General features: G+C 35.6%; 3 protein-coding genes across 3 annotated transcripts in view; 2 read left to right on the top strand and 1 right to left on the bottom strand.

Moving 5' to 3' along the window:
- The first annotated feature begins 8,950 nt into the window (after positions 1-8,950).
- On the top strand, positions 8,951-10,393 carry LOC126972185 (uncharacterized). The gene has a single exon (XM_050818812.1). The coding sequence runs from the start codon at positions 9,141-9,143 to the stop codon at positions 10,119-10,121; it is 981 nt and encodes a 326-aa protein (XP_050674769.1). The 5' UTR covers positions 8,951-9,140; the 3' UTR covers positions 10,122-10,393.
- A 1,958-nt stretch (positions 10,394-12,351) lies between these two features.
- LOC126972197 (cyclin-dependent kinases regulatory subunit) lies at positions 12,352-14,845 on the bottom strand. The gene is made up of 3 exons (XM_050818829.1): positions 14,644-14,845; positions 14,428-14,555; positions 12,352-14,191 (listed from the first exon to the last, which is right to left on the bottom strand). The coding sequence occupies exons 1-3, from the start codon at positions 14,697-14,699 to the stop codon at positions 14,136-14,138; spliced, it is 240 nt and encodes a 79-aa protein (XP_050674786.1). The 5' UTR covers positions 14,700-14,845; the 3' UTR covers positions 12,352-14,135.
- Positions 14,846-16,801: 1,956 nt separating this feature from the next.
- Positions 16,802-27,360, top strand: part of LOC126972157 (origin recognition complex subunit 1) — a 12,418-nt gene continuing 1,859 nt past the window's right edge. Inside the window, exons 1-8 of the mRNA XM_050818758.1 lie at positions 16,802-17,016; positions 17,093-17,330; positions 17,604-18,525; positions 19,831-19,927; positions 20,729-20,901; positions 21,758-21,855; positions 23,210-23,472; positions 25,290-25,488. Of these exons, the coding sequence (XP_050674715.1) occupies positions 16,922-17,016; positions 17,093-17,330; positions 17,604-18,525; positions 19,831-19,927; positions 20,729-20,901; positions 21,758-21,855; positions 23,210-23,472; positions 25,290-25,488 (2,085 nt within the window). The 5' untranslated portion in view covers positions 16,802-16,921. The remainder of the gene's footprint in view (positions 17,017-17,092; positions 17,331-17,603; positions 18,526-19,830; positions 19,928-20,728; positions 20,902-21,757; positions 21,856-23,209; positions 23,473-25,289; positions 25,489-27,360) is intronic.

The raw sequence follows: 27,360 nt of genomic DNA, 5'->3' as shown, positions 1-27,360 counted from the left end.
TTTCTATGGCTTCCAACAGCTTGCGAGACACAAATCCGCGCACTACTAGCCCAAGTCCGCAGTAAGAGACGGGACGTTATCGCGAACCCACTAACACTCACCCTGATGAAGGACCTCCGAATGGTCCGAAAGTCGGTACCCACACCGATAAAAACGTGAGTAAAGCCGTATTAATAAATAAGTTAATTTGATTGTGTTCAACATTCAACACTGGTCAGGAAGTTGTGTCACTACGGCATAAAAGGAACTGTGCTCGACCTTACCACAAAATTTTAATTATTAGATTATTACAAATATTTGTAAAAAAAATAATATAAAGTAATTTATGAGCATATTAATAGTGTAGGTACTTAAGCAACAGCCTTGCTCTAAATAAAATGCAACAAGATACTGGGGATTAATTAATACGAACACATAAAATCGACCTCAACGGATAATTGCTATATCCGATACAATTGCATGTGATCCAGGCTGTACTTAACGTTAATAGAAATAAATGAATCGAAACTTTGATAATTATATTTGAATAAATTCTGTCGTTTCGTTGACGAAAGTCAGAAAAAACTATGTACAAACCAACCGACATCAAATATACATAGATATTCTATAAAATAATACAAACAGAATAAGTATTATTTTTTACCAATTTTCAGCACCATCACCCGATCAGTTCCATGATAAATCAAATCAAATCAAAATCAGTTTATTCACGTAGGTCACGGAAATGACACTTATGAATGTCAAAAAAGGGCATTTGCCGCTCTTAATATACCAGCTGTTTTAGAGCCAAATGGTATTACCCGCCGCGATGGCAAGCGTCCTGATGGAATGACGCTGGTGGCTTGGGCACGGGGAAGGGCGCTGGTGTGGGACGCTACTTGCGTCGACACTCTGGCTCCTTCTCATGTCCAAGTTACGTCAGTTGGTGCTGGGGCTGCTGCTTCGACTGCCGAAGACAGCAAGCGTCGCAAATATGTTGGTCTCAGTGAGTCATACATCTTTGTGCCGTTTGGTGTCGAGACACTTGGCCCGTGGGGCCCAGAGGCGCGGAGAATGTTCAAAATACTATCTTCGCGCCTCAATAAGGCTACTGGAAACCCAAGCGCTGGCAGCTATTTCGGTCAACGGATCAGCCTTGCTATCCAACGCGGTAATGCTGCCAGTATTCTTGGTACGCTTCCACGTAATGATAGTTTTAATTTTATGTAGTCGTAGTATTGTAAATATTGTTATAAGATTTGTTTTACATATATGTTTAATATCATATGTAAAATGTAAAATGATACAACAAAGATCGGTACTCTTTCTTCTCACGAAACATGAAATACTTCACTTTTAAAATGTTTCTATGGTTATTTGTGGACTTCTTCATTAGTTACATTGGCGAGGTCCCTACCTGGCAGGGCAGGGGGGGAGGGGGCAACTGTCTCCCTTAGAGGAGATATTCATATTATAAACGCGCCCTAATGCCCTAGGAGCCCGATGCGTAATGAGAGAAAAGACAACAGACACGGCCAATGTCAATCGCAATTCGCAATGCTCCGTTGGGGACGATCGCCCATATTGTGAATCGAGATTCAATTTCAAGTCAATTTGAGATTTAAAATTATACAAGAAAAAGAGACGAAATTGTACGAGATTTTTTAGTTACATTTTGTAAAGAAACTCGCCGATTGCTCTCTTTTATTTCTTGTTGTTCTATTTTGTTTAAAAAAAATTAACTCACTTCCACTATAAGTAATGTGAGATACTCACATATTAAAAAACTACAATTAAAACAATATAGTCTAGGATTTTCTTTATTTGCCCTCCTCTATATACAAGCCTCGCTACGCCCATGTTCTATATACAAGTGCTTGAGTTGCTGTTGTACCGTAAAATGCTACATGTAAGCCTATAAATTATGAGTTGTTCAGTCAATTACTTATAAGATCTGATATACATTGGGACCAGGGGATTTAATTCTTTTAACAAACGAAAAATTTTCTAAATCGGTAATAGGTTACAAACATACCGAAAAAGGAGAAAAATTCAGTTTAATTTGCAACGAAAGAGAAAGAAATGCCTCTAAAAATCCGTTTATTTTTTTCATTATGTGGTAATGAATTCACGCGATAGATAACTATTATGGAAAAAACACTAAAATAATTAATTTAATAATAAATTAAGAGAAAACCAGGAAAAGACCCCCTTTGTCGTAGTCCTATCGCCCCATTGCATTGTCTTCCTGTTTATTAAAATATGAACATATGATAAAGAAACGGCTGGAATGGTTTGCAGGATCCAAAAAGTTATCGGCCAGAAGTCACTTCGGATTCTGCAATAGAATGGGGACTATGAACTTCATATCAATTTTGACCACCGACATCAAGATCGCTCTGACATAGAATGAGTTTCTTGTTGGAGTGTTTCTCGACATTTCTTCGGCGTAATGTGATACTTTCCTCACTCAGGGGAAAGAGCTATAGATGTGACTCCCATTCCATATTTCCATGACTTAATTGGAAAGGTCTTTCTCAGTGATCCGTACTAAGCCCACTAGTTTATAGCCTTTTCACTCACGAACTTGAGGTGTCTGTCATCCCGTGCAATGAGTTATAAATAGCAGATAATGTAGCCCTGTACACTTCTTCCCACTGGACCGAGGCTTAGTCTAACAGTCTCAACCAAGCTCTACTTTATTTGGGAGATTGGCTTTCTTCTCATAGATTGACATTATCAAATTTAAAGAGCATTGCGATAATTTTCAGAATAAAGAGAGCCATCCCCCTACTAGAAATAGCCTTTAACAACCGATTGATCCCCATTTTCCCATCCCAATCCCCAAAGTCAAATTTTTGGGCGTTATCTTGGACTCACGCCTTTCCGGGACCCATCACATAAATTATACAAATTCAAAAACGTCAATCAAACGTCAATATTATGTGGTGCCTAGCAGGGGTCTGGTGGGGTGTCTACCTAAATTCCCTGAAATTTTTGTATAGTGCCATTGTTCGCAGTGTGTTGGAATATGGTTTCTTTATCTAAGAACATTGTAGCAATGTTGCCCTGGGCAAAATGGACAAAATCCAGTATCAATGTCTTAAGACTATCCTGGGAGCTATGAAATCTTGCCCGACTAACACCCTACAAGTAGACGCTGCGGACCCTTGCTCTTCAAAGTCAAAGTCAAAGTCAAAATATTTTATTGACATAAAATCAAAAGACTGCTCGTCAACGTCAATCACAAAAAATACAATTCAGATATATATATTAATTACATAAAAGTTTAAACATATTTTCAAAACAATGCATACCAGTGAAACAACACAATGCTGAACCATATAATCCATAAAAAACAACTATAATACTATTTAATTCCATATTGTAATATCGTTTACGTAATCTTCAATACTGTAATAAGCCTTCGACATAAGTCTGCGTTTAATAAAAGATTTAAATTTATTTATTGATAATTTAGATACAATTTTTTGGTAATTTATTGTAAAATTTAATACTATCGCATGCAAAAGAATTGTTTATTTTACAGAGCCTAGTAGGCTCGGCTTCGGCGACAATGTCCAACTGACCGTTTAACAATAGATTCTGATTAAATAAGTCTATCTCGTGTGTGATAAACATCGTCCGCAAACTTAATAATCACCCTTTCCCAACTTTTTCTTACTCGCTTTTCCTTCTTTACTCCACTCCCTATGATGATTTAATTTTTCAACCGAATATAATCCTTGATTACGGTATTGCAAAAAAAAAGTGTGTGTGTCAGCTCCGACGCACGACTGGAGTTTACTCCTCAAGAACGATTGTCTTTGAACAGGTACTAAACAAAATCGAGTCCAATGGAGTCGGTTACAAACAGGCATACAGCAGAAGCTAATAAAAGCGTGTTAATTAAAAAAGATCGACATCATATGTAAGGTTAAATAAACGCATTAATGAAAATTCTTAAAGAATATATATATTTTTATTTTATTTACATTTTTTACGACTATACGGCGAAATATATCAAATATTTTACATTTAAGTAGATTATGTAACATCTACTTAAATGTAAAATTATAATGATGTAATCATGTAAGATTACATCATTCGTCATACATCATCATCGAGATATGTCGAGTGGGCCGGATGGCATTTCTCCAATTGTACTTAGAACGTGTGCCCCTGAGTTGATATACAAAAAGCGTAGTCCCTGACTCATGGAAGTCAGCCCTTGTCCATCCGATCCAAAAAAAAAGGGAGACAGTTTGGATTCGGTAAACTACAGGCCTATAGCTATTACTTCCCTGCTCTCCAAAATCATGGAGAGCATAATAAACCGCCAGCTCATGGTATACCTAGAAGGACAGTTGATCATGTCGGTCACACGGTCGATCGGCAGGTGATCTTCTGGTATACCTAATACATAGATGGACGACTGCTATCGAAAGCAAAAGAGAAGGCCTGGCAGTTAGCCTGGATATAGCGAAGGCCTTTGATCGTGTATGGCACAAGGCGCTTCTCTCAAAACTTCCATCATTTGGGCTTCCCGAGAGCTTATGCAAGTGGACCTCCAGCTTCCTCACTGGGTGCAGCATACAGGTCATTATCGACGGTTATTGCTCGAAGCCCAATCACGTGAACGCTGGAGTGCCCCAAGGCTGTGTGCCTAATGATATGTTGGACATCTCCAACATGCATTGCTTGCAAGAGAGCTTAATTTTGCCCGTTTACCACTAAAACACCCCATTTGTCGTATCACCGCTCTTCGACAACACTTCCCTTACAGCCTCGCCTAGTATCGGAATACTGGGTCTCAAAATCTCAAGTGATTGCCAATTCGGCGGCCATCTGGTGAGCAAAGCCAAATTGGCTTCGAAGAAACTGGGCGTCATAAATAGAGCACGGCAAAACTTCAAGCTGGCCCACATTCAAGCGCTATACAAAGCACAGTACCGGCCACATATGGAGTAATGCTGTCTTCTCTGGTCTGGCGTACCCCAGTAAATGTAAGTCACGATTCTTAGAACGACAAAAACAAGATCAGCTTTGGTTGCATTGGTGATGAAAATATAGGTGTAGTCCAATATTATAGATATACGCTCCTTTTAATGCTACTTTTTATTTTAAAACGTCTAATTATATTATTATCGTCTTTTATATATTTAGATTTATATTTATGTCTTATTGAATTATTTATATAAGTGAATTATTTATTATATGGCAAGCGCACTGTATCTCCAAAGTAAAACGGGCACCGCTGAAAATCAGTGCTGTTTCATAGCCACGGCCGTGTCACAGATAATCCTGAGTCGGTGACCCATTTCCTGCACAGGTACTCTCTAATTTTAAATCAATTACTATTTAATTACGTACTTTTTTGGTATCTTTTGTACTTTTATCTTTTTATATTAAGTGTGTGACTGTGTTTTGTGAAATAAATGTTTTTCTTTCTTTCAGTATCCGATCCATCTGACCGCGTCCAACGCAGAGCAGCTCGAATTGTCGCGGACCCTGTGCTCTGTCAGAGGCTGGATCACTTGGCGTTGCGTAGAGACATACCTTCCTTCTGTGTCTTCTACCGCATTTATCACGGGGAGTGTTCCGAAGAGCTGTTTCACCTGATTCCTGCCGCCGACTTCCACCATCGCACGACACGCCACAAGTTAGGATATCATCCCCATCATCTGAATGTGTGGCGGTCCTTCACAGTGCGGTTTTCAAGGAGCATTCTACCACGTACTACAAAGCTGTGGAATGAACTTCCTTGTGCGGTGTTTCCGGGACGATAAGACATGGGTACCTACCTTCAAAAAAGCGCGTTAACCTTCCTTAAAGGCCGGCAACGCTCCTGTGATTCCTCTGGAGTTGCAAGAGAATGTGGGCAGTGGTGATCCATTTTTCAGTTTTACAGTTTTCCATAAAAAAAACAATCCTAATCAATCCTAAAAAATCCATGGCCTACGTAACTAGTATGTCCCATAATATACAGTGCTAGTATGCATACGAACTATATTTATATTGTTTGTATCGGATTACGGGCTGACGACCTGAATAGCGGAGTGGTTAGCGATCCTACCTACTAAGCTAGAGGTCCCGGGTTCGAATCCCGGTAGGTGCAAGCATTTATATGATGAATATGGATGTTTGTTTCCGAGTCATGGATGTTTAAATGTATTTATGTATGTTTATATGAATTTATGTATGTTTAAGTAAGTATATAGTATTAAATATATCGTTGTCTTGTAACCCATAACACAGGCTATATATGCTTAACTTGGGGCAAGATAATTTGTGTAAAAAGTGTGTCAATATTATTATTATTATTAAGGGCGCCAAACTGTAGATTTTATTTGAAACGCGAAGATAATAAATATTTAAGCCGAACCGGCCCTTGTTCGCAAGAAACGACTGCAACAGCAGTTCGTAGTAAAAACGCCATTAGATATCAAAAAATTTACATGTAAATTTTCATGACTGTGCTACTAAGCGTTGAAGAGAAAATCCTGGCTGTACCGTCAGATTATTTTTAATATCATACATATTATTATTGCATTGCAACAGAAATTATGCAGGTGTACAAAATTTTAGCTCAATCAGATATCGGGAAGTGCTATAAACGTTACTTACAATATTTGAACTTAATAGTGAAATACCTTAATAGTTAAATACATACCAACCCACAAACAAATGATTAAAAAAACCTTGCAATCATGATAAAATGTAAAAATTAGTTTTCTGGACGCTCGCGAGTGGCGCTTCAAATAGGCACAAAAAATTGCTGTCAGACATATCGAACAGCCTGTCCAGTGGTACTTATACTGGTCAGTGAAGGAACCATATTAATCACAGAACAGAAAAAACTAGTAGAAGTGGCATCATGTCATTATACTAAGGAAACCGATGTCGCCAAACTCACACATTTATCTATTAAATATGTAATACACACACTTAATTCCTGCTTTATGATAGGCCTTAATTCACAATCACGAAAAGACATAGCTAACTATAATTTATTTACTTACATCAATTTCGAACATAATACAATATATATCTCATATTCTTATAGTGATCATGACAAACTCAGAACTTTTCGTTGTGAAAAATAACATATCACATGAACGTAGTGCTTAAATTCTCTTTGTAAGATATAAGAATTATTTCAAGTAACAAGAACTCTGTAACCATAGATTTAGTCAAATAAAACTGTCAAAATAAAAAATACCTAGTGTTGAACGGCAATGAATAAACATATCGTTAAGTTCCTGAAAACTAGAAATGGTGTCATCAGGGTTGCTTAAGTATATTACCGATAAAGCATGTCGTAAACTAAAATAATAATTAGCCAGTATATTTTCTTTTAGTTAACGACTTTCTATACTTTTATTTAAAAGTATGTACAATATTTAGCTCAAGTCAAATAAAATCAAGACGCGCTTCACGCGGTTCACGAAAGGTCTTGAAAAGTTACAATACCAATAGATATTATTTTTACCTGGGAAGCAATACACTCATAAAACATATTTTTTTTGAAACTTTTAAAGATACTTTTTGGAACATGTATGTTAACCGCAATGGTGCGTTTTACTGAGCAGCAGCGTGCATTCTGTGTATGTTGAACACGTAAATGTCGATTACTGCACTGTTTCATTGTGAACCACTGATTTACATGTTCCTTTGGCTAGGCTTGGCAAGAAAAGTCTGTTAACGAAGTTGCAACATCTGTGTAACACAAACCTGATTCTTGGAAGAGATCGGCAGAGCTAACAATATCGAGGTCACGAATGGGGCTTATTTTAAATAAAGATCTAAAAAATATTATTTACAAACTTCAATTATTGGAAGAGCTGAAGCATGGTGATCACAGTTTACGCCGTATTTCTATTTAGTTCATATTATAATAATTGCACATAATTTTATTTTAACTTTTCAGACGAATAGCTTATCATTGTCACTTAACCTATATTATCATTATACTTTGTATTATGTTGCTTTTAGAGTAATTTGTTAACATAATAATACAATATAATATTATAGGCAATTTCAAGTCATGTGAATATTTACTAAAGATTGTTGCAAAAAATAAAAAGCACAGTCAATATTCACATATAATATTTGTGCTTTTGAAAAAGAAAGGGCAGGGACTTGAATACAGTTAAAAAAAGATTATTAATTAATAAAATATAATTATTTTAACTCAAGTTAAATCGATTAGACGTAAAGGTAAATGAACCATATGTCACAATATTATGGTTCATTTTTAATTATATATTTTCCACAGCTCGTAAAATATTATTAATTTTATTTAAATCGAAAAATTAAATTTCCGGTGATAGGAAATCCCTCCGTTGGATATATTTTTATTGCGGCTATGATTTCTGCAGTCCGAAATGGCACAATAGGGCATAATTTTATTTTTTAAAAGATAATTTTGCTTCACTTGACATCAAATGGCTGGTCTCACTTGAGCCTCGAGTAGCCTTACCTTACCCTGTAGCCACATTTGTACACAAAAGTGGCGATAGGGTAAGGCCCACATGCCACTTCCACTCGTTTTTCCTATTTTGTAATATTAATAGTATAAAATCACTTTTTATGTTACAATATTCAAGCTTGCAATTAATAAAACAATACGTGTGTCGCGCTAACCTTGATTATTAACTGGCTGTGCGATCGTGAACCGGTTACTTGCAGTTCTGGCCGCTTACACAACAAGCTACCAGTGGACACTCAAACATGCCCCGGATCATTGTAGTAGTGTAACTCTTTCACGTTGTGTTATGAAGCTTATCCTCTGTACCATTTAAATTACTCATGTGACGATTGTCTATGATGTGTGTTATATTCAATTTTTTCGTTCTGGACGATATGTACAACGTAATAGACTACAACGTTCCATATTTAATTAATAACTGAATTCACAAATTCACTTCTATTGTTCATCTTCTATCTACGAGACAGTAGCACAGAACACATTAGAAGTCAATTGTTATCTGTCGACTACGACTATGCCTATGTGACAAATGACATGTGCAATTGCGCATCATTATTTTCAAAATAAACAAATCACATCGCTGAAACGGCTGAATAATTAGACGAATTTAGGGCAAAGTGGTGACTGATTAACTCAGAGTTATTTAGCAACATAATACGAGGAAACTACTATGTCTAGCCGAAAGCTTTGGGGAGAACTAGAAGATGAAAACAATGATGAAACATTGTTGCAAAGTGTGAATTTTAACCCAATTATAGAATTAGGCATGCAAAATATACCAGAAATACCTATTACAGTTAAATCGTCACCTATTGAGCTCCCAAAACAAAACTTAATTACAAATACTATACAATTGCATACCTATGCTAGACAACTTACTGCAATACTGGAACAAACTGAGAATGCTGTTTTCGAGGGCGCCAGGCTTGATGCCTTAAGTTTACCCAATCCTCCTCCTGAACCTAACATTAAAATAAAACATAAAACATCACCCCCAATCAATTTCCTTCCAAAGGAATATTGTGACTTCTCAATTGGTAAGGGGCCAGTCATTCTTCCATTTACACCTGAAAGCCATGCGAGAGCTCTAAAGCAATGTGCAGCTATTGCAATTGGCCATGTAGGAATACCAACTTGTACAAACACAGCTTTAAATGCAGTAGCAGATGCTTTGGACTTGTATCTAACAAATATGTGTAAACTGATGCGAACAGTGACTGATAAAGAGGCCAGTGGTGTCAGTTCTGGATATCCTGATATAATTTCCAAGGTCTTTGCAGACCTTAATGTAGGGGACTTGCATGAGTTCTATGAAAACCGTGTGATCAGATATCATGGCAAAGTTAAAAAGAAGTGTGAAGATTTAAGAGCTCAATGTGAAGCACTTACATTAGGAGACATTGCACCTCAATTAAAACTCGAGGAGGTACCTGAATTACATTTCCCTGCTGCGCTGGACAGCACATTCACTCCATCACTGGAACCTGGCTTTCAAATGCTGCAAAGTTTGGAGCAAGAGCAATTACAAGGATTGGATCTCCTTGATACAATATCAACAGATGATATTAAGGTGGAATCTTTAGAATTTGCACAACTTGAATCTTCCAAGTTACCATCATTATCACCTAGTGCCAAGAAAAAACGAAAATAAATATTTTGAAGATGAATATGTCTTACTATAATAACTGGATTTAGGCCAATATTCCATTAGTAATCTCAGTGTTTCATGTAATCCACAAAATGATGTATTGTTTAAACCTTTCTGCATAACTTTTGCATAAAGTACCATTTGTTACTAGTGTCAAGTTGAGTTTCAATTGAGTGATCTACTTGAATATAGGCCTTGGTTTTGTTACATCCTTAACTTGTATGTAATAATTACATGTGCTTTATCTTTGTGAGTCAAAAACATTTTATTTAAACCATTGGATATATTAATTCTTAAGGACTTTCTTTCTTGCCACACTTCTTATTTGGTTCTATTTAGGCCACCTGAAATTGTACATTATATTAAGTAGGGTAAGTTGATGATTTAAAAGATGGACTGGAAGTTATTGTTACTCCCTATGGTAAATAAATATATTTGTATTACTTCACTGCATTGTCCAGGTGTAGTGACTTACCAGGTTTGCCAGTGGGGGCTCCTTTGCACAGAATGGCAGCTAGATTATGGGTACCACAACGGCGCCTATTTCTGCCGTGAAGCAGTAATGTGCAAGCATTACTGTATCGGTCTGAAGGGCACTGTAGCTAGTGAAATTACTCAGCAGATGAGACTTAACATCTTGGCTCAAGGTGCGCAGTTGTTGTGCCGCTCAGAATTTTAAGGGTTTTTCAAGAATCATGAACGAAAAAAAAAAGGCTCAACATCTGGGCAGCCCAAACACACTGTAAGAAGAAGAAGGTTGTTAAGGTTTCTGAAAGGGTTGGGAGTGGCAAGAATAACGAATTTATTCCCAAATACGCAAAATACTCACAGCCTTCGAATTCGAAATTAGCCCGTTTATACCATACTTCATACCAGTGCAAACTTGGCCTTGAATTTACAACATGATAAATTGATAACAACACAGCATGTAGTAATGCAGCGATGAAAGTAATATTTACCCCTGAATCTCAGACAACATTATAATGTCCAATTAGGTAATTGAGTCATAAATATTACAAGTCTTGTTGGTGCTCTAAATATTAAGTACCTACATAAAAAATAGTAGGTATATTCCTATAACTTTAATTATAGATTATACAGGTACCTCCACACATTACGCTCTAACCGATAAGCTACCCATCCATAAGACACATCTCTGTGAATGTAGATGGAGAATAACTGGAGATTATAAAGATTCTTTTTTTTTTTATTTATGGAATAGAAGGACAAACGAGCGTACGGGTCACCTGTTGTTAAGTGATCACCGCCGCCCACAATCTCTTGCAACACCAGAGGAATCACAGAAGCGTTGCCGGCCTTTAAGGAAGGTGTACGCGCTTTTTTTGAAGGTACCCATGTCGTATCGTCCCGGAAACACCGCACAAGGAAGCTCATTCCACAGCTTTGTAGTACGTGGAAGAAAGCTCCTTGAAAACCGCACTGTGGAGGACCGCCACACATCCAGATGGTGAGGATGATATCCTAACTTGTGGCGTGTCGTGCGAAGGTGAAATTCGGCGGCAGGAATCAGGTTAAACAGCTCTTCGGAACACTCCCCGTGATAAATGCGGTAGAAGACACACAATGAAGCGACGTCTCTACGCAACGCAAAGTGATCCAGCCGTTCACAGAGCACTGGGACCCCGACAATTCGAGCTGCTCTGCGTTGCACGCGGTCAAATGGATCGAGCTGATACTGGGTAAGTTTGGAGGCGTTAATTCATAATAACGGTAAGTTAGGAGGCGTAATACCACACGCGCATTTCAAACGCGTCATTTTATGGTACATAACAAATTTGGATATTATATTTCCAGAAAATAACCAATTGCATATTTCGAGTCCTTCTTTTGTTAATAACATTAATAGTAATTTTTGATTATCACAGAGAATAAACAATTTATTGTTACATGGCACCCATAGAGGTCACAACTAATAATTTAGGGCTAGATAATGTGTGGATTGACATCCAGATGGTGGGGATAATGTCCTACTCACCACACACCTCAAGAGACACCAGCTTAGGGAACAAGTATTTGCAATACTCCCCATGATGAAAAGGGTTTGCTGATAGATGAGACCAATATTCCATATTTGGACAAGCCTTGAAGTATTTGTTTGGATTTGCAATTTCTTAAGATTAATCATTTAAGGGTATTTGAGAAGGATGTAATAAATATACTAATTGGAGCATTATTATATCAACTGTTTATATAAGATGATAAAACAACAATAAACATAGCACCAAATAATTTATTTGTAGCCAATTTGATTTCAATTTAACAAAAGCAAGATTGATTAGATAATGTACAAATAACATGTCCAATACAGGGTCAGTTTCACAATGTTCAGACAAACATAACATTATTATTTTCTAACATAAAACTACACACACAAATAATTCCAAAGACAATGCTATTAAGATGAAAGTTTATCACATATCATTATCATAGTATTAAAATAACTTAGCATCATGCATTTTATATTCACAAATATTTAATAGTTTTAAAATATGCATTGAAATGAAACAACATAGATCAAATAATGTTTCGTCCTAGCAAAATGTATTCCACTTAACTTTAAAAAATCTGTCCACATTGGGTTACTTAATAATTAAATTGCCAGGGTACATAGAGTAAGATAGTATTAAATGAAAACATATTATAGGTAAATGTATGTAGCCTGTATATTTTTTTTGACTTTTAAGTTTAAATTATTTCAAAGTCTTGTGGAAAATTACAGAGTAACCAAAATAGTGAATCCAAAAAGTCATTTGAAAACTACTAATAATTAAATATGTTTACTTTAAATGTGAATAAAACACAACTATCTGTTGATTGTAACCATCACTATAAACATTATTTCAAATTGAGAAATGTCTTAGAACTTTATCATTCAAAAAATATTTTATATGTTTATGCTATGTCATGTACGAATTAACAAAAAATTACATTTACTTAGTCTCAAAGTGAGTCATGAGGGAATATTTGTGTTAATCCCACCTTGACCACATCAGTTGATAATAAAAGTGAGAGATCAAGGAACTAAGTTAATAGATAAGAATAGTTCACCACCATGTGTTGATTGAGGACCTATTCTCATAATTCTATAAACTATACTATTACCATTCAACTTAAATTGTATAACTTCATTATTTAACGAATTAACCCAGTTGACTGTTTTCATATTTGCTAACTATAAACTTCAGTCTAGGTCTATTACTTGAAGCATAATATTTCTAATTTGTTAATGATGTAAGGTAAATTACAGTAAGAAAAACAATTATCACATTTCTCTGGCACACAAATCCCCTTAACTTTACAACTAAAGAGAAGACATAAACAAATTTACATTCTAGATCTGAGGCTCATATCATAACCACTTCAATATTTCTACAGGTGCTCTAGCTTGAATATAGACAAAAGTTATTCATAGTGACTTATTATTACAGAACTTTGAGCATCTCATAACAGCTTGTTCTCATGGCAATACATTTTATATTTTATGCAGGACCCCGGCAATATCTGAATTTAATATGAACACCAAACAATTTGCTACTAAAAATGATATATGATATAAAAATGATAATAAATAGGTGTCTAATATTCACAGAACATCCAAAACTTATTTGTAACAGTGTTATATACTTTTTCATCTTGGTTCACACATACTAAGTAAGATCTCAAGTAGGTTTTCAGTAATGCTATGCATGTTCAAATAAAATATCTCTTTAATTTATATATCATTGGCTACACAGAAGACAATAACATATGTTCTAAGCTACAAAGCAGAGGTTCTTAGTAGTGTTTGTGAACATTTCATTCAATATGTGGTACTGGTTATAAAGTTGTTCCTGCAAAATTAGATTGCCATGGGAACATTAAAGCTGATACCATCATTCACTTGATTATAATTAATTTAAAACTAGCAGAGTAAGTTGGAAAAACACAAAACTAGCATCAACACTCTTACATCTCATGTTGAAGAACTGTATGTACACTTTAAAATAGAACAGCATTTTACTTTTTCTCTGGTGGTGTTGTCCTCTTTCTTCGGAACAACAAAATATGGGGTTCTGAAAGTAATTAACAAATACATAAGCAAATAATGTCGCACAACTGTAACTTGCCATCATTTGTTACTATAAATAAAAAAAAGTATGAGTATGATTTGAATGGAAATTCATCATGTTTATCGAATAATACGAAATATTTTTATGCTGTCTCGCTACTAACTAAATTATTATGATAAATATTTATAAGATTACAGATTTTAAGCAGTAAAATTGAGGAATCAGAAAATAATTATTACCTGGTTGATGTGTCATGTAATGGACCCATCCTTGGCTTTGTTGAACCCCAATACTACGCCACTCCTGCTCCGACATCAAATGATTTTTCGGCACCAACTTTACTAATTCTTTTGGTAGTACAACGTGCCTAAAAATTAACACAATATTTTATTTTATTAGAAAATAAATGAAGCGTAATAAAGTAATAGGATTCCGTTACTGGCTAAACTACACACCGATACTCGTTGTCATCGTCGTAATATTTCTCTGAGTAATATATATCCCGTGTCATGGCTTAGCTTTAAATATAACTTAATAATCAGATATATCAATAAGATTATCCTTGTTAAAATCAGAATATTCAGGAAATCACCAAGATCTCTTTCGAAATCATAAAATAACGATTTACATTTCACACATCACGATTCCAGATGGAGACAAAAGAAACGTTATGTTATTTGAAATTCGAAATTTACTTTTTTTTCTTTAATTGATGGGTCTGACTTCTGACTAATTCGAATTATGATTTCTGCCTTAGATGTATTTTATGTGAAAGATTGGCAATGCGGAAGAGTCAGCAAATAGTATAAGATTGTGCTAGAGAAATATTGAAAGATGAGACCATTTCTGTACACGCCATCAGCATATTGTTGTAAAGCCTGATGTTTGTTATTATGAAAGAAATCTAGCTTTTGTGGAAGACTCCGTGATAGTTGAAGTGGTTTGAAATGGTAACGTATGCTACTATTACTACGCTACGTACTAGCTGTTAAATACAATATTTTTAAAAGTAAAGTCTTATACACTAATAAATAGGAAAAATAATCAAGTTTTATTACATTAATACTCTGGATGCATAGAAATTCGGATAAAAATATAAACAAATATGAATATTTGTGCTATTTTCAACCTAGTTTTACTCGCTTAAGGATTGCCACTATCGGTAAAATTTTATAGATATTTCCATTTCTCAAGTATAATATTATAGTTTATACTGAATGCATGCTTAGATGTAAAGGAAAAAATCATCAATCAATATAGCTATATAAGAGTGAAGTTGAATAAACTTTTATTATTGTGAACTACTACTAGCTACTGATTATCATCCATTTTTCACTTAGCTGTATAGGCACAACTAGGTAGGTAGTAGTAGTAGTAGTTGGATTAGAAGGTCTTATATTATATTATAGTATATTAATCCACGCAGCCTTTAACAGGGTTTCCATAGGTATATGTAAATATACATCAGTCATATATTTTATATAAAGTAAATATAATATATTTAAAATTATAATATAATATTAAACATTTCGAAGAAGTTTAAATTTTTCTCACTGTTTCAGATTTCCTAAAAATATAGAAGTTCGACAAAAATAGCTGAAAATGTTAGATAAATGGAATGGGTCCTCAAGAAAAATTCAACTTATAGCAGCAAGTATTTTGAACAAAAATGTTTTTCTCATAGAGGTGAATCAAGAGTAAAGCTGTGTTCTGGTTCAGTACCCACATTATTCATGTCTGTATGTTATTTAATGGTATTCTTAATTATACATTGTATTACAATAGTATTTTATCACAGTTTTTTGTAAATGATATGCTTACGAATTATTTGTTTAATAGAAAAATAGGTTTCGAGACAATGGCTTTGTTGTTCTTTCTGTTGATTGCTTAACTTATTTTGTATACAATAATTTTGTGTATTATTGCAGATTTACTCCAATGTGTAAAGCATCAGCGTATGTTTATAAAGATATATCTCCTGTGCCTACTAACATTGTTGATCTGAATAATTCTCTAAGAAAAAAAAATTTAGGAAAAGTTTTGAAGCTCTAAGGAGACGCTTGGGTGTTAACCAAAAAAATCTAAAAAATAAGCATGTATAAAATAGTGTGTTAGGGCGAGATAGACAGACGAGACCATTTCCATACACGCTATAGGCCTGTAACGTTCTGATGTTTGTTGCATATAACTCATCCAAGAAAGTAAATCTTCAGAATTACACATTTCACACGTAAGTACGACTTCAAATATTTAGCTGTTAAATGCAATATTTTAGAATTATTCCTAGTCTTATACAATCATAGATAGGAAAAATAATAAAGTTTTATCATAATATTAATTGTCTCTAATCCTAAGTTTAGCTAAAATACTGGAGTACAAGCGTGGTTAAGTCGTAAACGACAAATAGTGTTGGGAATCTTTAGAGGACCAAGGTTTTTGAAGAATTTCGTGGTTGGAGTTCGTGTTAAATATTAGAGTTATCCATAATTTGCCTTTGGAACTTTTGGGGACTTGCCATATTATGTTGTCCAGCTTGCCATATGTTGTCAACTTGTCAAGGGTAACATGATTATTGACAATTGACAGAACTTGGCGCGCATTAAATTTCAATTTTTATTTTTTTTTATAGGTACATTGTTAATTTCGTAAACAATTACCTAATTAATAATTTAATAGAATATTTGTGCCACACTTTCTAGTTTCTTCTTATAAATACAGGATTAAAAAAACGCAATGCCTCGAAAAAGAGTGGCGTCTAAAGCCTTTTGTTGGTTAAGTGAAACAGTTATAATTGAGCAAAAAGTTTCAAATTCATTTCAATATTATACGTAAGAATGATTTTATTACTTTTGTGGTACATATTTGGTAACTTAATTTTAGCTTAAACTTCATATTTTTTTATAGAAAGTTTCACTTCAATGATATAATAGCGGAGGTTGGAGATTTCGTGTTAATATCAAATGCAGATTCAGCCGAACCGGACACAGAAGAAGGTTGTGATGCCGCTAAAATAATAACGTTATACGAAGATGCGGACAATAAATATGATCCATATAGAGCAAAAGTTCAATGGTACTCGAAACCAACTGATATACCGAAAGGCTGTTTAAATAATGTACATATAGACTTTTTTGAGAAAGAGGTACTCTAATTCTTTCATGATTATATGTTTAAAATTAATTATTCTGCGGCATGTTAACTTTAACCTGCACAAAGCAATGAATATGCAAATACTGATGTGTTGTACAGAAATGCTGACTTTTGAAACACTCTAATTATGCTGACTTCCACAATACACACGTAAAATATTGAGTGTGCAAAAAATTTGTAACTTAAGTACATTTTACATTTGAGATTGTTGTGACTATATTATCAAACAGTATATTCAATTAACAATTAATATAAAAAATTTCAGGTACTTGAAGATTATAGACCATTTGATACAGATGTTTCAATTGAAACATTTTTCAAGAAATGTCAAATAACACTTACATTTACTAAAGATACAAATGACTACATGAAACACAAATCATACAACTATATCTGCCGCTACCGGATATTACCTATAACTAAAAGAAAATTTAGCATTGAGCCTGTGTTAGAAGAGGAAAGAAAAGCCTTACAATTGTTAGTTACTCCAAGAAAAATGACAAGAACTCCGACGAGTGCAACTCCTACAACACCACCTAGTCTAGTCAAAAGAATGGGTAGAATTTCCATTTCTGAAAGGAGTTGGAGTGTTAGTAAAAATGATGGAACTAAACTTTTACTTAAACGAGCTATCTTAACTGATAAAAATGACAAAGAAATCATCAAAACTCCTATTGATTATCAGTCACCTGTGAAAGAAACACCAAAGAGTTCAAAAAAACTGAGTAAAAAAATCATAGAAGAAATATTGTCCATGGAATTAAAAGAAAATTCTGAAGATGAACTGCCCACATTAATTATAAGACAGCATACACCAAGTACACCAAAACGAAAGACTCCTTTAAAAAAATCTATTGAAGAAACTCCAAAAAAAGTTTTGGTTTTTGAAGATGAAAATAATGACATCTATTCTACTCGTTCTAAAAGAGCAACAAGAAGTATTATCACATACAAGGAGCCTGAAATATCTCCTATTAAAAGAACACCCCAACGAAGAGCTCGCAATGTGTCTGAAGATAATGATGATTTTATGTTAACACCTAAATCTCAAAAGACGCCATGCACACCCAAAACTCCACGGAACAGAGGCTCTATCACTCGAACTCCAAAAAGTGTACGGAGAATATTGACAAAGGATCTGACACCAACCCTCCACACAAGGACACACAGTTTAAATAATGTTGATGGTAAGGTTATATAGCTAACATGAATGTTTTTTAGGTTATATTATTTATTCTTATTTGACTCTTATTATTATTCTTTTTATTATTTGACTTTTATCAGGAAATTACAACACTATGGCATCAGGAACAATGCGCTGACACTTATTAGTTCTTATTTAGAAAATAGAATTCAAACTGTTGATATAAATGGAAAGCGCACCCCTGGATCAACCATAAAAATGGGTGTCCCACAGGGTTCAATTCTTGGTCCATTTCTATTCTTGATCTATATAAATGATTTGCCATATGTTGTTAAGGATAATCATGAAATTGTTCTATTCGCTAATGACACATCCCTTTTATTTAAGATTAAAAGACGTGAATCAGTCTTGGATGATGTAAACAATGCTTTGTCCAAAATTGTTCATTGGTTCAATGCTAATAATTTGCTTTTGAATAGTAAGAAAACTAAATGTATTAAATTCATAACCCCAAAATGTCAGTGAGGTGAATTCAAATGTACTTGTGAACGGGGAGTACTTGGAACTTGTAGACACCACAGTTTTTTTTGGGTATTACTTTAGACGCAAAACTCCAATGGCGTCCACATATAGCTGGTTTGGCGAATAGACTTAGTTCTGCAGCATTTGCTGTAAGGAAAATTTGCCAGCTCACATACGAAGACACGGCATGTGTCGTATATTTTAGTTATTTCCATACTGTTATGTCTTACGGTATATTACTGTGGGGACACGTTAGTGATATTCAAACGATTTTTGTGCTGCAGAAAAGAGCTGTTCGAGCAATCTACAATCTGTCCAGTAGACATTCGTTGAGAGATAATTTAAGGAGATCAATATATTAACAGTACCATGTCAATACATATTTGAAAACCTAATATTTGTGCATAAAAATATAGATTGTTTTAAAAAAAAACAGTGACATTCATAACTGCAACACTAGAAATAAACATAATCTTGCTCTGATTCACACAAGGCTAACGAAAATAGACAAATCATTCAGAGGACAATGTGTCCATTTTTATAATAAAATCCCTGAAGAAATTTGCAAACTACAATTAAAAAAGTTTAAAATATTTGTTAAACAGAAACTTTTAAAAAAAGCTTATTATACAATTAAAGATTATATAACAGATAAAAGTGCATGGGATTAAAGCAATGTAAATAATTTAGCAGTAGGACTGTATTATTCTATTATATGTATATTTTCTTGACTTCAAAAAGTGATGCGGTTATCCTATTTTGAGAAATAAACTATTTGAATTTTGAATTTGAATATTTATGTAACTTTGATATTTACTCATTTTAGAGTATACAAAAGAGAATAGGTCTTTACCTGGAAGAGAGAATCAGTTGGAAGAAATTTTAACTTTTGTTAGATCAAGGTTATTGGCCAATAGAAGTGGGTGAGTAACATTATTAATAGATTTTTTTTTTTGATGTTATGCAATTACTTTATATAATATAGCATGTTTGTCCACTATTTTGCTTGGTGACAAAGTAGCCAGTGGGAGGCTCCTTTTTTGCACAGGATGCCTGCTAGATTATGGGTACCACAACATTGCTTATATCTGCTGTGAAGCAGTAATTTGTAAGCATTATTGTATTTTGGTCTGTGGGTGCAGTAGCTATTGAACTGGGCAAATGAGTACAAAAAAAAGAATGCAGGAAGAGTTTCTTGCACCGCTTCTTCTTTCTGCAGATTATGTATATTATTCTGATTATGCAATTATAATGATATTTAAACATTTAACATGACTCCAACAAATTAAGTTCAATTTAATTTAAAAAATATTTTCTCTCACACAAATGTGTTTAGTACCAGTAATGGTACCTAATATACCAGTTTTTTAAGTAAATTTAAAGAAATCATGTGTATGTACATACCTTTCTACATTTTATATAGTTAAAATTAAAATAGACAATAAATTATGCATACAAACTATGCAATGTTACCTGTGTCAATATCATTTGAGTTGTAAAAGAATATCACAAAACCTTGATAAGACTCAACCGCTTCCTACGACACCCTTAAATATGATCGAAATGTCTAAGCATATAATTACACCTTCAGCTTTCAAAGAATGATACAACAATACAACTGCAATGCTATTTTGCTACAGTACTAGCTATTGTGGGAGTACTCTCTCAGATAAAAATTGCACTGTTATATGTCACCTTGCTTTTGACTGATACTATCATTACAGATGCATGTACATATCGGGAATGCCTGGAACAGGCAAGACGGCAACAGTGAACACTGCACTGAAAATACTAAAAGAAGAGGCTGATTTACCCGAGTTTCAACTTGTCGAAATTAATGGAATGAGAATAGCAGAACCCAGGCAGGCCTATGTGCAAATTTATAAACAACTTACAGGTACACACTGTCAGTGATAATGATAACAATATTCTAATTATTATATACTAATGTCAATCTGCTCAAGGTGCTATGAATATTAGATGATACATAGACAGAATATGCATCTGTAACACATGTGTCTCTCTATTTATTCCTCGAAGAAACAGAGAGTTATTTCTAGAGAAACGAGATTAATTTTGTTGTAATATGGACTGACCATTACAATGCAGTAATTCACGTTTCCATCGTCAAGAGATGCGTTGCTAACCTTCATGGTGGAATATGCTCTATGCTTGTATGTCCCTGAGACATATCTGTTAGGGAAAACTGCAGCTGGTAATTGATTCCACAAAGGGGTATGTGAGGCGAGAATTTCCTCGCAAAATGCGAGTTTGTGGAACTCCAAACCTCAACATGACGCGAATGAAATTTCGCAGGTTGACGTGATGTGCGGTGGGGGGATTCGGCTGCAGGTATCAATCCGAACAAGTTCTCTGAGCACTCCTGGTGATATATGTGCTAGAACATGCAGAGACAACCAAAATCGCCACCCAACGCCAAAGATTCAGGCTTACTGGAGAAGAACTCCAATTGAGGCTAATTTGGCCCTTTCTTTCAAGTGTCGCTTGATATATCCACACCTAGTATGCCGATAGTCGACACAAACTGTGGCAGTTAGAGAATTTATTGCATTATCATATAATTGGTACCTATTTTTAGCGGATCTATGTGTCTAAATAGAAACCCTTATGTTCTGTAAGTTTTAAAGAGAGGGTTATAGTTTTTCTGTCCTTGTGTTTTTAAGTGATTGTGTGACAGAGATAGCGCTCTACTAGCTACTTGGTTAGTGTAGTCAATAATTTATTATTTTCAGGCAAGACAGTGGTATGGGAGCAAGCGAGTACACTGCTTAATAAACGATTTACAAACCCGGGCCCCAGACGAACCCCTACTGTGTTACTTGTTGACGAGGTTAGTTCATATTGTTATTATAAATATTAAATGCTATTCCCAAAACTAAAAGCCTCAACACGTTGCACCCGCCATACTCCCATGTTTTACATTATCAATAAATGTATACACTTTTATAATAAAGTCACAGCCGCTGTTCAGGCTCTGTCGTAAATTCTATTACTCCACAGCTGAATATCTAAGTGATTGAACATCCTGGTACTAGATTATGATTATTTTATAGCAAGAGCAATGACAGTACAATATTGTATATTTTTATTAAAAATAGCGCAAAAAAAAATGCTGGGAGAGTTTCTTGCGCCGCTAATAGAGCGCCATTTGTTTCCTAATCAAAAAGAATTCTAAAGAAATCAATTCAGGGAAAATAAATGCCTTTTAATTAAATAAAAACTACCTACCAGTCAAAACAACTCTAACCAACTGAATTATCCTTTAAAAAACCAGTCATACCTAATATTACCCACACACTCACGCATACACACATAAGCCCACGGGCTCCCTACACAAAAAGGAAGTAAAGTGAATATGCCTACTGTTTCTGTCTATTAAATTTACAAGTTCTGTAATGTGCTGTAGTTTCTATGAGATACAAATAAATATATGTAGCTTCAATGAACAACATAGTTATATATGATTCTTGTTCGTTAAGTAGGTTTCTATTAACGAGTAAACGAATAACAAATAATAAAATATATATCTATTTATTTTCTTCTCACAAAGATCTTAAAAAAAAACAGGACAGTAATCTTAAATTTTTTAATTTATTTTCATTATCATAGTTCCAAAGGTAACTAACTACCAATTTCCTTACGTGTTATAAAACCACCTTTCCATTAGTCTATTTTTATATCAGTTGGAAAGTCGCAACAATATTTGACGTTTTCTAATATTATAATAGCGCCACGTGCGCGTGGTTAAAATTAGAACTACATCTTTCGACTCTTCAACGAATTAACCAGAAAACCAGTCCCAAGTCTTCTAATAGTTCGAACAATTTAAATTTACCTACTAGGTACCTACACTTTTCTTTATGTATTCTTAAAACATTTTTGTGGTAAAGGTTACTACAATATAAATGACTGTCTTAATAATACCATAGATTGGGAATGGAGCGACCGCCCTCAGGCTATTAAATAATAAGTTTTATTGTATGATATTACTTTGTCACCATATTTTTTTTATATTTTTTATTTATATTTTCTACGAAAACAAACGAAGCCCGCTGAGTTTCTTTCGCCCGTTCTTCTCAGGTCAGAGGCAAACTTTTTCGAATGAGTGCTAGTTTTTGACTTTCAATAAGTGATATCATATCCTATTTTGAATAAAAATATTTTAATTTGAATACCGATCACAGTTGGATGCGCTCTGCAACCGTCGGCAAGACGTCCTGTACAGTATAATGGAGTGGGCGGCGAACAAAACCGCCTTGTTGTCAGTACTCGCCGTCGCTAACACTATGGACTTGCCCGAGAGGGCGCTAGCGGCGCGCGTCGCGTCCCGTTTCGGTCTCATCCGACTGACCTTCGAGTCGTACACGTACACGCAGCTCCAATGCATCGTAGCTACCAAGCTGGCCGGGGCTAACGTGACGTCGGACGCAGTACAGCTGATTGCCAGGTAAAGAGTCTGCCCACACCACCGTTTCACACCTTTTATAGTAAGGCCAACCAGAGGAGATAAAGAATGTAAACAAAGATTCAGGGCTTCAAAACATTTTCATTGATATCTTTGAATATTGCAAAGAATTGATATATTTCATAGGGTGTCTAGAGCTTCCAGGCTGTGATACCATAATCAAAGCAAAAATCAACAAGAAATCTAACAGTAACGTATTAATAATAACAAAAACTAAGTAAATATGGAAACGAAAAAATCTGTATCACTTTGAACAATGCAAATAGGAATGAACTTGTTCACAAAATGGCGTGTCAACATTCGACAACTGCGGTACTGACTGCTTTTCCGTAGCACGAAACATGCAACGACAGCTATCGTCGAACAACTGTCGCCATTACTGCGTACGAGTGATAGGGACTGAGATAATAATCGCTCGCTATCGCAATGTAACTCAGTAACGGGCCGTTAGTTTACCTTTTTTATCTAGTCTCGCTGGCTTTAGTATAGAAAGTTACGTTTTTATTATAACGGAAATTATTGTTGTATGATACGCTTTAGTGGACATAGTGGTCCTTGTCGTGAAAGTTATAATCTTTTACAAAATTGATTCATTTAAAACAGTTTTGATGTCGATTAAATAATTACCACCGCTATGGAAACAGATGTAGACCGAAAAATCACTACACATGTATTTATGAATTTGAATACTAATACTATTAACAAAATGTAAATAGGTATTTGATAAAAATAATCATAATTTAGTCGCAGGATGTCCAATCACTGTTGAATAGTTAATTAGAATAACACTCACATGGCTAATTAAAATTCAACGAATAGGTAACTATTATTGACAGATGGACTACTTTTCATGGTCACGCCACGGACGAGTAAAAAAAGAAGGACTCCATGTCACCTTACAACTTACAACAGTGACGTACCAAAACAATCCGGTAAATGAGTAAATACATAGCCCCACGCACTCACTTATACTAATACAAGCCGGTCGGCCGCCATTTTGAGATTTGCAATCGTCTGACAGATCAGTTTGCGTCGCAATTAAATATTTTAAAAATGCCGTCGTGCGTTGTGAAAAAGTGTAAAAACGATACTATAAAAGCATTTGTGGCCATATATGATTATTTAAGGAAGCAAAAATTGTGTAAATGGTATCCCCCGTAACCGCACACACACTAGCATAAAGGTGCTTCATTTGCTCAATATCACGGCGCGAAGTCCTACTTTTTTACTCTTCCGTGGGTCACGCAATAAATTTAAAAATGAATCCGTCATAGGACGCCATATCTGACCATTACATTTTATTATTTTATATTGTTTTTTAAATACATGGCTAATAAATAGCAATTTAAACTTTATATACATATTTTTAAAGTTGTTTACAATAATTATCCTTTGTCATTCGTGGTATATTTTATGTATAGGACAATTCATCATTTTTATGTGACATTTTCGACACATAGGGCGAAACAAGCTTAGAAGTCGAATGTTAGCTGATATTTTTGGCGCTTAGGCGCTTGAACCCTATCCGGAGTCCGGGCAGGTTAACAACCAAAGACGTAATAGATTTTGCGCTGCAGAAGAGAGTCATTCGTGCTATATGTCAGCTCGGTTACAGACTGTGAAGAAAAAATTTATATATGTAAATATTTCGACTGTTCATTGACAAAAATCGTCATCTTTTTGCTGTAAAAGGTACGTGATGGGCGAGAATTGTGCGATGGCACCGTGTTGAGAGTCAATTACTGTTCCACCTATTTTACCACCAACGCTTTTTGCAACTATATATTGAATAACTTTAGGAAAGTGGCAGCAGTATCGGGTGATGCACGTCGAGCTCTAGCCCTGTGCAGCAGGGCGTTGGAGCTGGCTGGGGACAAGCAGGCTGGTCTGAAAGAAGTCCAAGGAGCTCTCGAGGAAGCTGCATCCACTGTGGCTGTCCGAGCTATCCGGAACTGTTCACCTGCTGAGAAACTTATGTTGAGAGCTGTTGCTGCCGAGGTTCGTTCCATCTGTTTATATTATTTATGTAAAATTATAGTCTTGAAGGCGGCTGGAGTTAGTTAATCGCCAAATAATTGATGTTAAAGTATCTCTGAATATCTAATGGGGTGACCACATCACTCACTTCAGCCGGAAGGCGTCCACTGCTGGACAAAGGCCTCTCCCACAGATCTTCACGACGATCGGTCCTGCGCTGCTCTCATGTAACCTATTCCGGACCAGACCATCGTCCATCTTGTGAGGGGCCAACCAACACTTAGCGTTCCGCTACTTGATCGCGATTCGAAGAATTTACTGTTACCATAATCACTCTTTTATGTGTAAAAATCAATATGTATTTTTTAGTTTTTTTTTTATGGAATAGGAGGACAAACGAGCGTACGGGTCACCTGGTGTTAAGTGATCACCGCCGCCCACATTCTTTTGCAACACCAGAGGAATCACAAGAGCATTGCCGGCCTTTAAGGAAGGTGTACGCGCTTTTTTTAAAGGTACCCATGTCGTATCGTCCCGGAAACACCGCACAAGGAAGCTCATTCCACAGCTTTGTAGTACGTGGAAGATAGCTCCTTGAAAACCGCACTGTGGAGGACAGCCACACATCCAGATGGTGGGGATGATATCCTAATTTGTGGCGTGTCGTGCGAAGGTGGAATACTTGTGAATATATATAGTTTAGAAAATCCCCAAAAATTCTGAGTGGCACTACAATTATTGTGCTCGTCACCTTGAGATATAAGATGTTAAGTGTCATTTGCCCAGTAATTTCACTAGCTACGGCATATATATAATATATTATAGTCCTGCTTTGCAGTTCTCTGGATGTAGAAAAGGCTTCGAATGTGTATGGCACTAGATGCTTCTCTCGAAACTTTTATCATTAGGGCTTCCCGAAAGCTTATGCAAGCGGACAGCTTCCTTATTGGCCGCAGTATACACCTAAAATGCTTGTTATGTGGATGATAGTCCTGGGATGCCATATAAAACAACCTGCCATGCAGATCTCTCGGGGTATATTCGACCAGTACCGGAAGAAGCTAGCATCTTCTATCTAGTCCTCTCTTGAAAAGGTCGCGCAATGGGACAAAATGATCAATCAAACCCCCAAAAGATTGCACGTTATCCACAAAAACATTCCCCGCCTAGTATTGGAATACTTGATCCGCGATCATCTAGGAAGCAATTATTCAAATTGTCTTCGATGAAACTGGGGGTCATCGGCAAAGCATCATAAAAACCAGCCCACATTCTAAGCCTCTACAAGGTGCAGGTTTTATATTGAAGTAAAACTGTAAAAGAAGAAGGAGTGAATATAAAAAGAAAAGAAAATAGCCCTACATGAATAAAATGATTTGGATTTATTGTTTGATTTTAGTTAAAACGTACCTCAATAGTTTTTCTTGAATCAAAATAAATTTAAATCCACAAGGCAACTCACTGCACGGCAACAATACATGCCAGGAAGCCTCCATATGTGGGAGGCTCCTTTGCACAGGATGCCGGCTATATACTAGTGGGAGGCTCCTTTGCACAGGATGCCGGCTAGATACCAGTGGGAGGCTCCTTTGCACAGGATGCCGGCTATATACTAGTGGGAGGCTCCTTTGCACAGGATGCCGGCTAGATACCAGTGGGAGGCTCCTTTGCACAGGATGCCGGCTATATACTAGTGGGAGGCTCCTTTGCAGAGGATGCCGGCTAGATACCAGTGGGAGGCTCCTTTGCACAGGATGCCGGCTAGATACCAGTGGGAGGCTCCTTTGCACAGGATGCCGGCTAGATACCAGTGGGAGGCTCCTTTGCACAGGATGCCGGCTATATACTAGTGGGAGGCTCCTTTGCACAGGATGCCGGCTATATACCAGTGGG

This window comes from Leptidea sinapis, chromosome 25 (genome assembly GCF_905404315.1).
Source record: "Leptidea sinapis chromosome 25, ilLepSina1.1, whole genome shotgun sequence".
Taxonomy (NCBI): domain Eukaryota; kingdom Metazoa; phylum Arthropoda; class Insecta; order Lepidoptera; family Pieridae; genus Leptidea; species Leptidea sinapis.
This window is presented reverse-complemented; position numbering and strand designations above follow the sequence as displayed.

Coding starts and splice junctions, on each gene's coding strand:
- LOC126972197 (XM_050818829.1), bottom strand. CDS start 14,699: ATGACACGGGATATATATTACTCAGAGAAATATTACGACGATGACAAC. Junction 14,556..14,643: donor GACGATGACAACGAGTATCG/GTGTGTAGTTTA, acceptor GTTAATTTTTAG/GCACGTTGTACTACCAAAAG. Junction 14,192..14,427: donor TTACATGACACATCAACCAG/GTAATAATTATT, acceptor AATTACTTTCAG/AACCCCATATTTTGTTGTTC.
- LOC126972185 (XM_050818812.1), top strand. CDS start 9,141: ATGTCTAGCCGAAAGCTTTGGGGAGAACTAGAAGATGAAAACAATGAT.